This window comes from Lagenorhynchus albirostris, chromosome 10 (assembly GCF_949774975.1).
Source record: "Lagenorhynchus albirostris chromosome 10, mLagAlb1.1, whole genome shotgun sequence".
In the NCBI taxonomy this organism is placed as follows: Eukaryota; Metazoa; Chordata; class Mammalia; order Artiodactyla; family Delphinidae; genus Lagenorhynchus; species Lagenorhynchus albirostris.
The window spans coordinates 88,151,686-88,168,782 of record NC_083104.1 but is presented as its reverse complement, the minus strand read 5'-3'; the positions used below and the strand labels follow the sequence as shown (position 1 = coordinate 88,168,782).

General features: G+C 37.2%; 1 protein-coding gene across 2 annotated transcripts in view; it reads left to right on the top strand.

The window, feature by feature from the left end:
* CDKAL1 (CDK5 regulatory subunit associated protein 1 like 1) overlaps nt 1-17,097 on the top strand; it is a 649,098-nt gene that overhangs the window by 408,690 nt on the left and 223,311 nt on the right. For both annotated transcript variants that reach the window (XM_060164267.1, XM_060164266.1), the window contains one exon: nt 3,113-3,258. In XM_060164267.1, coding sequence (XP_060020250.1) covers nt 3,113-3,258 — 146 coding nt within the window. The remainder of the gene's footprint in view (nt 1-3,112; nt 3,259-17,097) is intronic.

Genomic DNA, 17,097 nt, shown 5'->3' with positions numbered 1-17,097 from the left:
CAAGGCTCCAAGAGACTTAGAATTATAACCCATGGTGGGGCTACCTATAAAAAAATTTGATCTTTTCTTAGATATTTATTTACTTACATATTCATATATAATTTTTCACTGTTCTAAAATTAAAACAGGCTGACTATCTGCTTGTTTACCTGCCTGAATATGTGCTCATTTACCAAATAAATGGTAACCAAATGGAGCTAATTGAAAATTTGTCTTCCTATCAAAGAGCAATTATATTTTAAATCTCTCTTTGTATCTTGATGTAGTTTTGACTCAGATCTGCGTTTATATGTTTGGCGGTGTACTCAGCACAGTCCTAGCCATTGCAGAGATCCAGAGAGGAGTCAAACATAATCGCAGCCCTTGTCCATCTTCCATCTGGAGATGCATGACCCATGTTGCAAAGTAGAACCAAGGAGATATTTTGGTAACACCAGGAACAGGTTGCTGAGGAATCACAGAGGAGGAAGTCATCTCTTGCACCAGAGAATCTGTAACTCTAAGCTGAACCTTAAAAATAGAGAAGAATTTTGAAAGGGGAAGTAGCCCAAAGGTTACTCTTAACCAACAGTGCTAAGAAGAGGGATCAAAGGAAAAACAAAAGAAAAAATATGTACTTTGTCTCTTTGGGGTACATTAATCTATGTTAAGTCGTGATTCTTTTAGTAGAAGAAATACAGACTTTAAATAAGGGGCAAGTTTATTTTTATTTTGTGTGCTGGTGCCTGCTGTTACAAAGTTGCAAAGTCTGTAGTATGAAGCTGAAGGTGATTACTAGCGGGAAATCTAATTTTGAGCCAAAGGGGAAACACCCACCAAATTTATCCTACTTGTTTGCTATTAACATTTTAATTTGAAAATTGTCATACTATAATAGGGCAGTGCTTCATCTAGTGCAGTATCCTGTTTATAGGACAAGGCCACCCTGAGCGTTTCCAACAGAAACTGCACCCTTTCTGGCCCTGGGTCATGTTTACTGGGAACCCCTTTCAAATTTAGATTTTGCAAGTCAGTACAAGTTATCTCTCCTTCACTTACTAGGTAAGGAAACTGCCTTGTTGAAAAGCTATTCTGTTTATTGATAAAGTCCCATTCGTGTGTATGAAAACGTGTTACCATGAACTTTCAATACTCTCCAGGGAAGAAGAATGTTAGATAATTTATGTATTGAGAGCCAACATATAAGCACCTACTGGATTATCTTATTTTATTTTTACAACGGCCTTGTAGCCCAGTGAGGTGGGTATTACCACTATCTCCATTCTCCAGATGAGAAAACCAAGGCACAGAGATTGAGAGTAAAATTTCATTTCACAAATTGTGTTATTTGTTGAGGTGTCATTTTTTTTTACCACAGTATGTATGTTGAAAGTTAACTAAAGCTGAGTCCTGCGCCTTTAGAAAACAGATATTTTTGTATAATTTGTTTTTCTCACACTGTTCAAGAATCTTGATATTCAAGTGTGAAAAACCTGAAAGACAGAGAATCTAGCAGGAGGACAACATATTTATTGTAGAGTAGGTAGTGATAAATGTTGCCCTGTATCCCACAGCCTTATTATACATGGAAGGTGTTGAGTAAGGAGATGAAGAGCCTTCTAACTAAATACCCAGCCAAGAAAAGGAACACTTTTGTGAAGGAAATCTTCAGATGGTGTGTTAGCCAGTTATTTTGCTGCTAAATAAGAAATTCTTGAACTTCAGTTCCAATTTAGTAATCTGTATATAACAAGGTATATCCCTATTAATTCCTGGAAGAGAAGGTCAATAAAGGATATCCATGAGTAGCATCATTTGGTTATTTGAATCTCTTAGAAGGATTTTTTAAACCAACTAAGCTGCTCCTAAGAAGATGGTTAGTTTGAGTTTGTCACTCTATTCTTCCACTTTGGTCAAAATACTAATATTATAGTCAACGGAAAGAAAATGAAGGAATGAAGGGTATGGGTGATACACATGCGTGACTGAGCCCTGAATAGCTGAGAGGTGACTGTATGGAATTAGGTGGCTCTTCGACTCCATAAGATCCTTCAAAATACTGTTCTAATGATAAAACGAGATGACAGATGTGAAAGTGTGGTACAGTACTTTGTGAAAGTACGGTACAGTACTCTGAAAACTAAAACTCACTGGACACATGCAAGTTATTAAAGAGCAGTTCCTTTCTTGACATGTTTATCTCTATTGGACCTTTAGTGTTCTCTCTCTTCTCCCCCCTTTTCCCCTCCCCCCTCTTTTTCTCCTTCCTTCTTCTCTCCCAACCCATTGATGGGCCATAAATTAGTCACATTTTTCTTTTTGCTCACATAAATGGTTTCCTTACCACCGTTTTCCTTTTACCACTCTTTTTTCTACCCACTTTGTATCCTTGGAGGAATTTAGAACAATCTCTGAATTTCCTAATTTGTTTCACTTAAACTTGCTCTCTTTAACTTTGCAAGACAGATTCTTCTTTCTGCTCTTTCCTTATTTCTCTTCTTTGGAACTCCGCAGCTTAAAGGTAGATAGCAGTAGGTGACCATTGGTGAACTGGTTGGCTTCATTGTCTGATACTCTGCCTTTTGCATAGTAGATACTCAAAAATAAGTGTTTGCTAACTAGCTAGAAAAGAAACAGGTGAGTTAACAGATTTCTTTTTCTCCTTCAGCGTTAAAAAAAAAAAAAGTGTTGACTTGCCCTAAATTTGGGAACTTTATTCAAGCATACAGGATTCTACAGCTTTGACCGTTTGCCTTAAATGTTGCTGCTTCTGCTGCTAATGTAACAGGGCAGAATATATAACACTGCTTTGAGGGAAGGGAGGAGTGGTGTTTATTTTGAAGTATGCAAAAATCTTTTTTACTCTCTAGGCATTACATGACTTTATGTCTGTTTCGTCACCTAAGAGAGGCAATGACCGTGAGGAAATAACACTTCTGTGAAATCCTCCGAAAGTCATGTTAAATTCCCAGATGTCACCCTAGAGTGATGCCGGTGGACTTTCACTCGGGGAGCCTAGAAGATTGGTCCGTTTTCAGCTGTGTGTATTTGCTTGTACTCGTGAGAATTGATCTGAGGGAAACCATTCTCTGCTTTGTTACAGTGATTGTTTTCTCCTTCCATCTTTTTCAAGGAAATGGCAAAAATCCTTAATCACCCCCGAGTCTATGCCTTTCTGCACATACCAGTCCAGTCTGCCTCTGACACTGTGCTCATGGAAATGAAAAGAGAATACTGCGTGGCTGACTTCAAAAGAGTAGTGGATTTTCTGAAAGACAAGTAAGTCTGTTAGCATTTAAGAAATAACCATCTCCTTTTTTCTTTTAAAAGCATGTGGCAAAAATGCACTTATGGTAGCCACAATTAAAGGTACCAGAGAGAGGTGGGACTTTGGAAGCTTTCAAAGCCTTTAAGTTTTCCTTAGACACCCTTGATGTGGTTTCTTCTTGCCCCTCAGTTTTATCCACCTTCCATCTGTGCATCGCACCCCATTGATTTGTGTACAGTTGCCAGTCTTGCTAAGGTAATGTGCATTGTGATCATTTCTGTACCTGACCTAGTAGATGAAAACTGCTTTAGCTGTGCTCTGCTTAAATCTCCTTTAATGTGGCTTTTTGAAGTTGTCAACTGATTTTGACGTGGAGATAGGTCAAATCATGTCACTACAAAAGAGATAATTTTCTCTGAGATACCATTTTTTGAAGAGTATCTGGGAATGTCTTTGCTTTTACACACTTATCCTTGTGGTTTTCTTGCAGAATGGGATTTATAAGGAGATTTTGGGATTCTGTTTTTTTAAAAAGTTCAAATTGCCATTGACCAAAATTAAGGCACATTTACACAATCTCAGACATGAATGATAATTTTGCTTCCACAGAAAACACTTGCAGCCTATAATTATATTCTTCAAAATCCTACTTCTCATCATCACCAAACGTTGAATGCCTTTTGTGATTATAAAAGGCAGGAAATAATGCTGGCCAAGGTCATACAGAACATTCTCGTCTGGGGCACTGTTCTCCCCACTGGGGCTGTGTCATTTATCTTGGCATATTTGTGGCCTGGGTCTTTCTACTTTCCATAATTTTTTCCCATAATCTTTTCCTCTGTTGTTTTTCTAAATTAAAATGCAACTCTTTATTTCCATCTTCTTGTTTATAATTATGTACCTTTGTACCAAGTACTACGTGGATATAATTGCTTTATACAAATTGTAAGCAATTATTTTTTCCACCTTCAATTAGTCACTTATCCTGACTACATACAGATCTTTTAAAAGTCTTTTTCTTCTTCTGTTTACTTTCTCCTTCCTTCCTCATCTTCCCTTTACGTGTCTAATTTTTTTTTTTCACCTCCAGGCATTTCTTGATTATCCTAACTACCAGAAATAAAGACACTTGGTGTGCATTCAAGCAAATACAGCTAATTGTTCGAATATTCAAATCAGTGAATAGAAAATATATTTATTCTAAGATTTCATAATTATAATCGTTAAGTATATACAACTTTCAGAGTTGAAAACAGAATAATGATGGATCTCTAATACTTCCTGATCTTGAACAGAACTGAGAGCAAGGCTAGAGAATAAGAATTTTTACATTAGATGTCTGTTGTTGGCCTGTATCCCTCCTTTGCATTTATTCTAGCTTGTTATAGGTAAACTTGTCTGATGTAAGAGAGTCCTTTGGGGCACGCTGGTGCTGGTGAATAGCATGTTTTCAGAATTGCAAATAATTGGTGACACCTGTGAAATTTCTTGCCTTTTGCTTACTAGAGCAGTAGCAAATAATGCACACAGTCCACACCTGTTGCACAAGATTTTGCCGAGTGTAGACGTGCAGCCTGTTGTGCAGAATGGACTAGAACACTTTCCAAATAGTTGTGTTAATGTGATTCAGTGAGGTTAAGGAATCAACAGCTCCTTTTACCTCCATTTGGGTGAGTGCTGACTCAGTTGTTTGGGAAATTAATGTGGCTACTTAACTGGGCAACAATTTCCCAACAAGTTTTAGCCTTTTATGTTACTCCAAAGATGGACCTTTTAAATCTGTTGCATTTTGAACAGTTTCAACAGCATCCATGAGCTAAATAGGGGTCAAAAGATGATACCATCAAAGTATTAGAAAATAGTACTAAGCTCATTATTCTTTCTTTGGATTCTGAATTACACTGTGGCATCCATGTGACTTTTCTAAAACTATCCCAACTGTGTGGAAGGCTCCAGAACCTACCTAGGGATCGCCAGTATTTCCAGCACTGGAAATATCAGAGATCCCTGGAGAGGAAATTAGAGATGCCTGGAGAAGACAGCCTATCCCACCCGTCCATCCACAATTTCAGTTTCAGGTGCCGTGACTCACTGGGATTGGAGAATATGAGTCTAGCCAGTTAGCATCTCCAGGTGATTTTAAAAAAATTAACTGTACTCTATATAGTTTTAGAGAGTTCATCAGAACCAAAAATTTGTATGTTTTGTCCCATCTATCCTGTTGCTTGTAAAGAATAGTATAGCCTCAATCTTGTCAGGACTCTATAATCTAACTTTACTCTCTAGTGGAAAAGTTTTCCTGTCCTCTCAGGGAAGTTCATCTATCCAGTGAATAATTTCCAACTATGATGGACATTTAGAAATAAATGAAATATTTTAAGCACTCTTCTGCTCTGACATTTGCTTACTTTTCCCTATAAAAACTAGCATAGCTTTATGCCAAATAGATTCATGATTCTTGGAAACACCAAAGTTTCAGGGGTTTCTATAGAACCACTAGTCTGGGTAACTGATCCAGCATAAAATTGTTTTGTTCAGTGTTTATTAAAATTTAATACAGTATTGTCATTCTTAGAAAGAGGGTCTGATATTACCACATTGCCCTACTTTATGCCTAACACTAAATTCATACAATGGCTCTCACTTAAAATGGTGTGTCTGGTGCTCACTCCTTCTGTTTTTTAGAAGGAGTATAAATGTGGCCCTTTTCATTTGCATCTTTTTTCCTCTGAAGCCTTTGAAGTCTTTTTTGTAATGAACCTTTAACAAACAAGAGTCTCATTTATTTATTTTTTTTCTCCAGCAGTGTGAGGCTTCTCAAATATTCATGTTATGAATTTAGGGACGAGGCATTTCCTGATCTGTTTCCTCAAAACATCCAATCTTTAAAACAACCTACAGCATTTAAGACTGAAATCCACACTATGGGATTTTACATAAAGCTGCATGCTTTTAAGCTGTTAGTTCAGTGGTGTTCATGGTGCCATGTTTCTCAAACAGTGGAGGTGAAATCTTTTTAATTAATTTTCTTTACAGTTGAAATTGGCCCCTGTTTTAGCTGGGAGCAGTAGAAGTTTACATATGAGCCAACTTGAAGCTGATTCATTATTCTCTTCAGTTGGTTGAAAGTTGGCAGCTACTCCCATAATGGCAGCTAGATTGAAGATAACCTGGTAGTGTTAGCACGTGTGGAGGCATATGGGGATGTACTAAATCAGGCAACCTTTACAAAGAAAAGTGTCTAAATTACTTAATAAACTAATTTAAAACCGCTGGTCATGAGCAGACAATCATATGACTGAAATTATTCTATTCAAATTTATTAATCCTGTTGGAAAATTAACCAAGTCCTTTGATGTTTTTATTTAAATGGATAAGATGATTTCTTGAAATATGTAATGGGATTTATAGGGAGATAGAAGAAAACTACATAGAACAAAGCAAGAGATGCGATTCTGGTTTGAGAGAGATTTGTGTTTTTATAATTTTTAATAAATACCTCATAAATGTTACTGTTTTCATTACCTGTCACTTTACTGGCTTCTCTGTTGTCTTTTTAACATAATACTGAGATTTTAAAAAGTAGAAAACTTGAATCATTTATTTTTATTTTCTTGTGTAATTTTAAAGACTTACTTCCCAACGAGAGGATTTTTCACTGTGATATATGGCAAGGATGTAATTAGGGTTCCCAGGACCTTGGGGCCTTGGACATAAACTTTAATTGGGTCCTACACCATTTGAGCAGCGTTGAATTTACACAGTCACTCCCCAACATAAACTGTATATTCACATATATTTTTTAAAAATGACAATATGCAGAGTTCTTTTCTCAAGAATATGTTCTAATGCTAAGTAAAAGAATCACTTAGTCCTGAAATTCACACATGAAAGTGTGAAAGAAATATGCAAGAATGTCCTATTGATAGATATGTTTTAAGAAATGAAATGGTTGGGGCTTCCCTGGTGGCGCAGTGGTTGAGGGTCCGCCTGCCGATGCAGGGGACATGGGTTCATGCCCCGGTCCGGGAAGATCCCACATGCCGCGGAGCGCTGGGCCCGTGAGCCATGGCCGCTGAGCCTGCGCGTCCGGAGCCTGTGCTCCGCAGCGGGAGAGGCCAGAACAGTGAGAGGCCCGCGTACCACAAAAAAAAAAAAAAAGAAATGAAATGGTTTATGAATTAAAAGACCTAACCGTTTACACAAATTATTTTGTTAAAAGTCCAGTGGACTTTTGATTTATGTTAACTAGACCTTAAACTTGGAAGACAAGGTTCTTCTCCCTCACTCAGTAAATAAAATTTGAATGAATTAATGACCAGTTTGTTTTCCTTGCAAGTTGCATGGATCTAAAGTAACTTGCACCGTACTAACGTTAATGTCTTTGTGTTGACTTTTTTTTTTTTTTTTTTTGGTACGCGGGCCCCTCACTGTTGTGGCCTCTCCCGTTGCGGAGCACGGGCTCAGGACACGCAGCCTCAGCGGCCATGGCTCACGGGCCCAGCCGCTCCGCGGCATGTGGGATCCTCCCGGACCGGGGCACGAACCCGCGTCCCCTGCATCGGGAGGCGGACTCTCACCACTGTGCCACCAGGGAAGCCCTGTGTTGACTTTTAATTCCATGGTATTATCTATCTCAGAATTTACCATTATCATTTGTCAGTGTACTGTGCACTTCTGGATTAATTTGTCTTGTTTCCCATACTAACCCTTTTAGCCCTGTGATATCCATTCACACACACCTAAGTTTACTATACCCAGAGATTTCCAAGTGAAATGCCACAACCAATAACTAATGAGTACTCAGGGGTAAAGGGGAATCTTTTTGTGGGGAAAACAAACTAGAGTGGAAGTGGCAGCTTTGCAGAGAAAGTTCTGTCCTCTGACCTCTCTACTGTACGCTCAGACAGTGAAGGGGCACAAGGGCATGAAGCTGGGGTCAATCTGGCAGGATGATTTCTCTGAGTCACAGTTTTCTCATATCATCCAGCCTGTCCTTTTCCCTACTTTTCCAATCTATCTGCAAAAAAGTCGTGCTCACTCATTAGTATCCTGAGTTCTTTTTCTTCCTTTCATTAGTCCCTGTCATCCGTGTGTCCACACTGGAGCACAATCTGATAAAAGGCAAATTACATTAAACTTGTATTTTATTCTGTTTATTTTCCCCCTCTGTCTAGTTTTATTCCTAGTGGCTTGGAAATGTAAATAGCAATATTTGTCAGAATAGAAGAAAAGAAAATTGCAAAAAAAAAAACCAGAATGATTCAACAAGGATTCAATAATTAAGTTTTCTTCCAGATGCATTCCCAGGTGTGTTTCTGTTTGCTGAATAACCACCTCGAAAATAATTTAGGCAAAACACTTCCCTCAAAGATATTTTCTGGCTCTTTTTCATCATTCTTAATATCTTTAACTAGGTTGTTATTTTTGGAGTCCCTAGGGTCTTGTTCATGCTTTTATCTTTTGTCATATTTCTTTCTGAGGTAGTTAAGTTCTGTTCTTTTCCCTTCTCTCCCTTGCTACTTTTAAATTTTTTCAAGAGAATGAATACATATCATTGGAACAGTTATCTAGTAGAAAATCATTTACTTTTTGCACATGGTCTTATATTTATATTTGGAAGATTTTGACATCATGTGCTAAATACCGTATTATTTGGGGATTACCCCAAATTTGATTAATTGGTTTGAAGGTAATTAAATTTTCTATTGATTTAGCTTTCTATTGTCCTTCTAGCCTGGTTCAGAGAGAAGTCTCATCACCACTCACCTCTTTCCACCTCCTTTTGTGATATGATTGTGGTATTCCTTCTAGGAACTGAGACGCTCCCTTCCCTTAATCCTTTGTATGTTTTCTCTACCTCAATGTTTTGTTGTAAACATTAGAGTCTGTCAAACCATATTCTAATAGTAAGCATTTTTCCTTTCAGAGTGCTTCTTTTATTCCACAGGGCTCACATATTGTCAGGATGTTGTCACAAAAACCTTAGCAAGTATCTAGGTTAGATATTTTTAATCTGCACTTTATAGAGTGAAGGTCAGGGTTCACATGGTTAAAAAGACTTGTTGAAATCCCATAGCGACTTAATGCATAATAGGACTAGATCCTCAGTTTCTACTGTGTAACAATCTTCCAGCCCATTCTAATAATACCTGTTAATTAAATGATTCACTTTTTCATTTATCTGTTTTGTGCCCAGCGAATGGAACAATATCAATATCAATACTACTTAACATGCTAATAGTAATAAAACCAATAACTAATATTTTTGAGTTTTACTTTTGTGCCAAATACTGCTATGAAGGCATTGCATATACTAGCTTATTTAATTTTTAAGGCCCAAAGATGTTAAGTAATTTCCCCATGGTCATGCAGTTAGTGACAGAACCTTGATGAAAACTCAGGCCATGTTATTGCAGAGCCAGTACTCTATTGTTGTTCTAATCTAAGGCATGTTGCTCTAGGGGTGGAGACAATAAGGTGGACTCAACAGATGCTGAGAAGATAAAAATTTACAGTGTGTGCTCAGAAGGAAAGATGAGGAAGGTAGGCATGAGTGTCAAGCATGGCTCCTTGGTATCTTGTCTCAAGACATAGTAGAAGAAGATGTAGTTAACCAAGATAAGGAAATGAGAAGAAGGAGGAATTTGGGTGGAAAAGATAATGGCTTTGGTTTTAGGCATATCGAATCTGAAAGGCCTTTGTAGGCAATCCAGAGCTGCTCCTGCAGGCTATAGAAAATGTGGGTCAAGAGCCCAGGAGGGAGATGAGGGTCTGGAGAGAAATACTTGGCAGTCATCAGCTTTTGAGGAGTAGACGAAGCTGTGGGTGATGAGATCATCCAAAAGAAAGAAAACAGGCCAAGAACAGAAGTCCAGGGAACATCAATACTTGAGTGGTGGAAAAGGAAAAAGGATCCTGTGACAGAGGCTGAAAAGGCACAATCAAGCCAGTGTAGGAGGAGACCCAGAAGGAAATAACACCGTGGAAGCCAAGGGATGTTGCAGTTCTAGGGAAATGAAAATGGTAAGGGTCAAATGCCAACTGGAGTTGCCTCCTATAAGCAGACGTGGGGCTAGGTGCTCTGGGTTATATGAGAAAATAAAAAGTATTGTTAGATTACTTTCTTTATCAAATACTATAAGTGTTCAAAAGCTACTGAGTTGTAGTCATGGCTAATATGAGAACAAGTCTTCCTGGTCCTTGGTTGATGGCCGCATCCTCGGTCCCTAGCACAGTGCTTGGTTTGTCCCCCTTCACCTCCATATGGTTGCACTGTGTACATGGCAACCAGGGGCACAAGAACAAGAAGCAGGGCTAATGTGTATTTGTTGAAGAATGGCACTTACTCTGGAACCAATAACATTAAGGCTTAGAGTAGTATTTCTCAGTCTGCTTTAATTAAAGTTCTCTTTTCATAGGCAAGAAAATCCCCTGATGTTTGCAGAGAAACTGATATGTTCCCTTTAGTGGAACATAGTACTCTGCTTTCTTAGAGATTCAGTGTTCTGTGGACCCCTGCTGGCTAATAGCTAACAATACTTACTAGACAACATTTATTGAGCATATAATGTGTCGAAAGTAATGTGCAAATTATAGAGGTTAACTCATGTAATTCTCACCGTGGCACACACGAGATAGGAAATATTATTACCCCCATTCTCCAGGTGAGGAAATTAAGGCACATAGTTAAGAGACTTGCCCCAAGTTACTGTGCTAGTAACTGGCAGATTCAGATTCAGGCTCCAGCCTGTGGTCCTCCAAACTTTATTTGTTGCTGTCATGGCATCTAGCTTTTTCAGGTAGGATAATTTTTAGAAACATTAGGGATAATGATAATTCTCCAATTAAAAATTGTACTGTACTTTTAAAGAGAACTTTTAAAATTTTACATGCTTTCTCTTAAAAATTTAATACCTCTTTCTATAGTCAGTATGCCCTTTTTAGCTTTTACTGCCCATCCAGGTGGAGTCACTGGGTTAAGGGGGTGATAAGTTGTTTGAATGTGACCACATGGAGGAAACCTTCAAATAGAAGTAATGAGTGCCTTACCTGTAACAACATCTTTAACTGTAAGCTGTACGTTCTTCATGAAGTGTGTATATAAGTAAATAAAATGCTGTACTAATGGTTATGTGTTGCAGAGCTATCATCCTATATAACCTGCTTGTTGTAAAAACTTTGTAAGTCTTCATTTCTACCTCCTAGTTATCCTTTTCCCTAGAGCCAAGTATATTAAATATACAGCTCAAAATCCTGCTCGTAAACAGCTGCAGTTCTTAGCACTGATCATTTTCTCACTTGCTGCTGCATAAGGAGAGAGAACCAGTTATTGGTCACTCTTGCCTCCCCTTTCTCATCCGTGTCATCATCCTCGATGGACATTCACTGAGTCCTCATTATTCTATCCAGGACCTTCCATTCTTAACAGAAACAACAACAAATCAAGGGAGCATGTATAGTGCATGTAATTTTGACTGTTCTACTAGACTTTGCAGTACTACTCAAAAGGTACCAAAACTTAAGTCAGCAGCAAACACTGGGGAAAAGACTAGATAATGTAAGCCACAATTGTTTTTAAAGTTTGAATCTCAGATTATTAAAATCTGACCAATTTAAATTCTGGAAATAAGACCAAAAAACATCACTGTGAATTAATTCCAAAGGAGCCAGAGTCTTGCATTTATTCAACTATTATTAATTGGTTATAGAATATATGTTAGCCACTTGTTAGGTGTAGAATATGAACACAGTAAAACTTGATAACTGTCTTTTAGGGACTGACATTCTTAAATCATGGATAATATTATATAAATACTTGTAACTACAGTGTTTGGTAAGTATAGTGAAACTCTAAGGTTAATTCTGGTGTAGCGGGTGGGGGTGAGTATAAATGTTTATTATAGGCTTTCCATGAATAAGAAAGAAATACTGAATTACAGGTCTTACATGAAAACCAACCTCTTTTCCTTAGACAATTATACTTGGTAGATTTGAGTTTCTTTATGATATCATAAAACCTACTGCTGTTGAGAAAGGCTTTAACTAGCTTACACACACACAAGTATATTTATGTATATAAAAATCGAAGTTCAGTTTGTCTGTGAGTGACAGAAAAAAAGTAATGGCATAAAGAAAGTAGAAGTTTATTTTTCAGTCATGCAAATGCAGTCCAGACTAGGCAGTCGGGCTTTATAAGGCTCTGGCATATCAGGGATGCAGGCAGGCTAAAGCTTTCATCTCATGGTCCAACATGGCTGCTTGAACTCCAGCCATCAGATTTGCATTCTAGTCTGTAGGAAAGTGAGAGGCAAAGAAGAGTATGTTTTCCTTCCCTTTAAATGCTTTCTGAAAGTCACACATGTTACTTTGATTATATCCAATTGGTCAGAACTTAGTCACGTGTTTGCACTTGGCAAAAAGAAAGGCTAAGCAATGTAATTTTTATTTTGAGTCACCTTGTTTCCATTTGTAAACAAAGGGCTCCGTTGGAAATAAGAGTAAGTGAGACAGTGGGGAGCAACTAGTAGTATCTGTCTCAGTGCTTCCCATTTGATCACTCTTCTTGCTACATACAGAACTTATCATTTGTCTAAGAGAGATAACCCTTTGTCTAAGAGAGATAACCCAAGCCCCATCTAGTTACCCTGTCCTACTGTACCAAGATCTATGGTTGATGCGCTACCCTTTTTAGAAGGTCCAGATGTGGCTTTCTGTGGACTGATGGCTATAAACTAAAGGGCAACCCAATAAATTCCCCATTTAAAATGGAGTAAAAATAAGATGATTATAACTTTTAAAATTCCTATTTGAAAAATGGGAGAATGTGAAACACACATCAGCTACTATTCGATGGATATTAACAAACCCTGCTTGGTAGAAATCATGAAGGTTTTCTGCCCGAGCACTGAAGGACATTCTTCAGTTATCCCATCTGATGAGCCCTGATTTCCCTCTGTGAGAGAAACTCCCTAGTTGATTGGCCTTCACAGCCATATCTGTGAAAGGCATTAGGGAGTCTGATCTTCTGCCTGGGTTCTAACACTTCCATGCCTGCTTTCTTCTGGTGCTGATTAGAGACGTGGAAATTGCTTTAAGAGCTGTACATGATATGCAGATCATCCTGGTGTATCCTTGGCAGCCCAGTTCCCTAAAAAATTTAGTATGCTTCCATTCTATTTGTTTCTTGTCAGTTCCATGAACAAGTGTAGTCGAAAGTCATGTCTGGGTATAGTTTTGAACCTGAAGACTCTCTTATTTATTGACCTCTGGCCTCTGTTTATCTCCCGCCTCTGAACTTACTGATGACTCCTTTCAGACCATCTGAAACTCTCTTAATCACATCACTGCCAGAAAACTGAGCCAATGTATGATGGGGCACCAATTCTGTCTTCCATGGTATTGTAGCCAGTGCTTGTGATTGCTTTGCTTGGCTTTTGCAAACCTCAAAATCACAGAATTCTCAGTCAAATTAGACTGTAATTCATAAACAGAGATTTTCTTAGAAAAGCTCTGTTTTCTTAAATCTCAGCTTGCAGCTGGCCAGTCCTAATCTGTGTTCCTTGTTGCTAAGAACAGTAAGGGGGAGCCAGCTCATATTTAAGGTTCTGAATCATTTGTTGCACTTCTAGTGCTGCAGACTTAGTTAACATTTGGTCTGTCTTCCAAGGTTCAGCAGATGACAATTTGACCAAATATTTTGCAAACATATAACTTTAATTAGCTTTCCAGCCTGCAATATGGGTTTTTTCTACCTGCTGCCCAACTAAACTAATGCCATACTTTTAGGTTCTATCACATGTAGCACTCCACTTTACATAGGATTGGTTTGGGCTGTGAATTACCAAAAACATAAAATAATATCTCAAAGAAGATAGTTGTGTATTGCCCTCTCGCATTTAAAGAAAAAATTTAGGAGGTAGTAATCTTGTGCTGGTGGGATGGTCCACAGCAGCAAGGACTCAGGATTCTGTCTTGTTGCTCAGCTCTCCTCAGCCTGAGTTTCTGTATCATGGTCCATGATGACTGCTTAAATCCATCCATCAAGTCTGCATTCCAGCCAACAAAAAGGAGAAAGAATTGAAGAAGTGTGTACCCCTCCTCTCCTTAAAAGTTACATTCTTGGAAGTTGTACAGGACACTTAAACTTATATCTCATTGATTAGAACATGGCCATCCCTAGCTGCAAGGGAAGATGGGAAGTAATAGTTTCTTCCAGGCGTCCATGTGTCTAGCTAATAATCTATTTCTGTGGAAGATGGCGGGAATGGATACGGAGGGGTCACCAAAAATCTCTGTCACTACATGTACTTTTTAAAAAGTTCTCATGTTAAAGTTTGATAACTGCCCCTAAAAAGAGTTGAATTTGTAATCATAGTTCTAAGCATCTAATTATTTTTTCTTGGGTATCATACCTTCTTTTGCACATGAACCAGTTGATATTCTTCGTTTTTTATTGTTGCTGGTGGGGTTGGTAGTTTCATTTTTTTTAATGTACATATACTGAGACCACCTCACAAACTAAACAATATTTTGGCATATTATCAGTTGTCTATTTTGAGTGATTATCAGAAAATGCCATTTAAGACTTGAAAACTTAAAGACATTTAACGTCTTCATTTTTTTTCTAATGTCAAAAATCAGTGTTATCTCAATTTTTCTTGTCCTAGATGTCCTTTTTGTATACATTAGCAGTTGCCTCAGCCTCATGGTGAGTCCTTCTTGTGGTTCTGTACCTTCTAGGGCATATCCTTCTACCCACTGCTTCTATCTATCACACTAGATCAAAAAGTAAATGCAAAAGCCTTAAGTGTATTTCTCCTGCTACCATCTCCAATTCAAGATGACAGTATACTGGAGTTGGCATTCTTCCAGAATTACTAAATACTTTCATGTTAGAACAGAAGAGACAGAGAGGAGAAAATCACATTTTTCTTTTATTTGTTGGGGCAAGCTTATTTCCACCCCAGTATTTCCTCTCCATTTGTGTAGGGTTACTTGCATGGTGTGCTTTTGCTTTATTTATTTTAGGTGTCTTAGATTCCTAAAGGAATTTCTTCCTTATAAACTAATCTATTTTGATCGATGAAATCAGTTGTTTCTTGTTAATAGCCTTTAAAGTGAACAGATTTCTTTTCCCTTAATTATTATTTAGAGCAAGTTGTTTTTAGTCTAACTATGTAAATAAGACCAAGCATCAAACACCTTTTAGAAAATACTGTTTTAATTCAACTGTCCAGTAATGCCTCTTTTTCATATACTTTTCCCTAATTTATTGTGATTCAATGTTTTAATTGTATCGTTGGAAAAAGTATTATTCTTTTGAGTTTTTCCTTGAAAAAATTTATTTCATTGTCTAGTTTGCTCTCTTTCAACTGTTAATTCTTTTTTCTCCCTTTTAAATACTCTGTGCTTTCAAGAATCATGATATAATTAAATTTTGAAGTGTTTTTCTACTTATAAAAAAGTCGGAATTCATCTTAACTTTTATAGTGTAATTCCCTGAATTTTTTCTTATAGAGATAAAAGAGACTAAATTTGATGGGAAACTCTACAACATTAAGAATCCTGGTACATAGGAAGCTTTAAAAAAAAAAACTATTAAATTTTAATACATTTTCAAGCAATATTTTCATGCATAAAAGATGTATGTTTTCTCTTTCTGTAAGCTAAAATAAATCTCCATTTTTTCCCCAAATAAAACAGAAACAAACAAATAGAAAAACAACATTTGCATAAAAACATTACATCATGACTTTTTCTCTGGATATTACTCACTGAATAATTATATTAATTTCTAATACTTACTGAGCACTTAAAAACATCCCAGTCACTCTTCAGATTGGTTTATATATATGAACTCATTTAATTCTTACCACAACCCTGTGAAACACGTATTTTTGACAATCACATTTTAGAGATGAAGAAACCAAAGCACAGAGAACTTGAAGTTACATAGCTAGTGGAGAAGACTTTGAACCCTGGTTGCCTGGTACCAGAGCTAGTGCTTTTGAACTATTGTGCTGTACTATCGCACGTGCTATGCTCTGAATAAGTACTGCTCAAAAATTGGCTCGTAGACCAGTGCCTGTTTGCAACCTCTTTGTCTTTGATGTACAAGATTACTGAAGTTGAAAGTAAGCGCTTAGATTTTCTGGTAATTTAACATTCCCAAGACATCAAATTTGTGATATATTTTTTAGTAATTCACCTTAGTTGTGTTTTTAGAAATGTATCAGTCCATAATGAATTGAAAAGAAAACTGGTTATTCTCCACAAATAGTTCAAGAAGCACTGCTCTAAGGAGAGTAGCTTTTATAGCTGTTAGGTGCTTTTAAATTCATGATTTCATTCAATTCTCACAATAACCCTGCAAGTTTATGGTGCTATTCACATGCTTTAGGTTGAAAAACTAAAGATCAGAAAAGGTACATTTGTGATGGATCTGCAATTCAAAGCCTGGTCTTTATTCTATACAGTATAGAAACTATATTCTCCCGTCCCTGGTGACATTCATATTGAAACATATAAATTTGTTGAAGCCTTTCAAGATATTTTTTTTGTCGGTTATCTTCATAAAAGAGAACTTAGATTGAATAAGTAAGAATTTTTTTTTTAAAGATTCTTGAAACCTGGAGAATATAAAGAGAATAATACAACCTGGTCATGTATTAATCCTTTGTTAAGATATTATTTTTATTGTGAATTATTAGAGGCAGTTCTTACTTTAAATGGATAGCGGCAACCCTAGTTTCACTTATTAAGAGATTTTTATTTTGACTTATTGGAGGCAATTGAGATCTTCTGGCCGCTGCCTCTCATGGTAATGGCAGAATGTAAAGTAGCGTTCC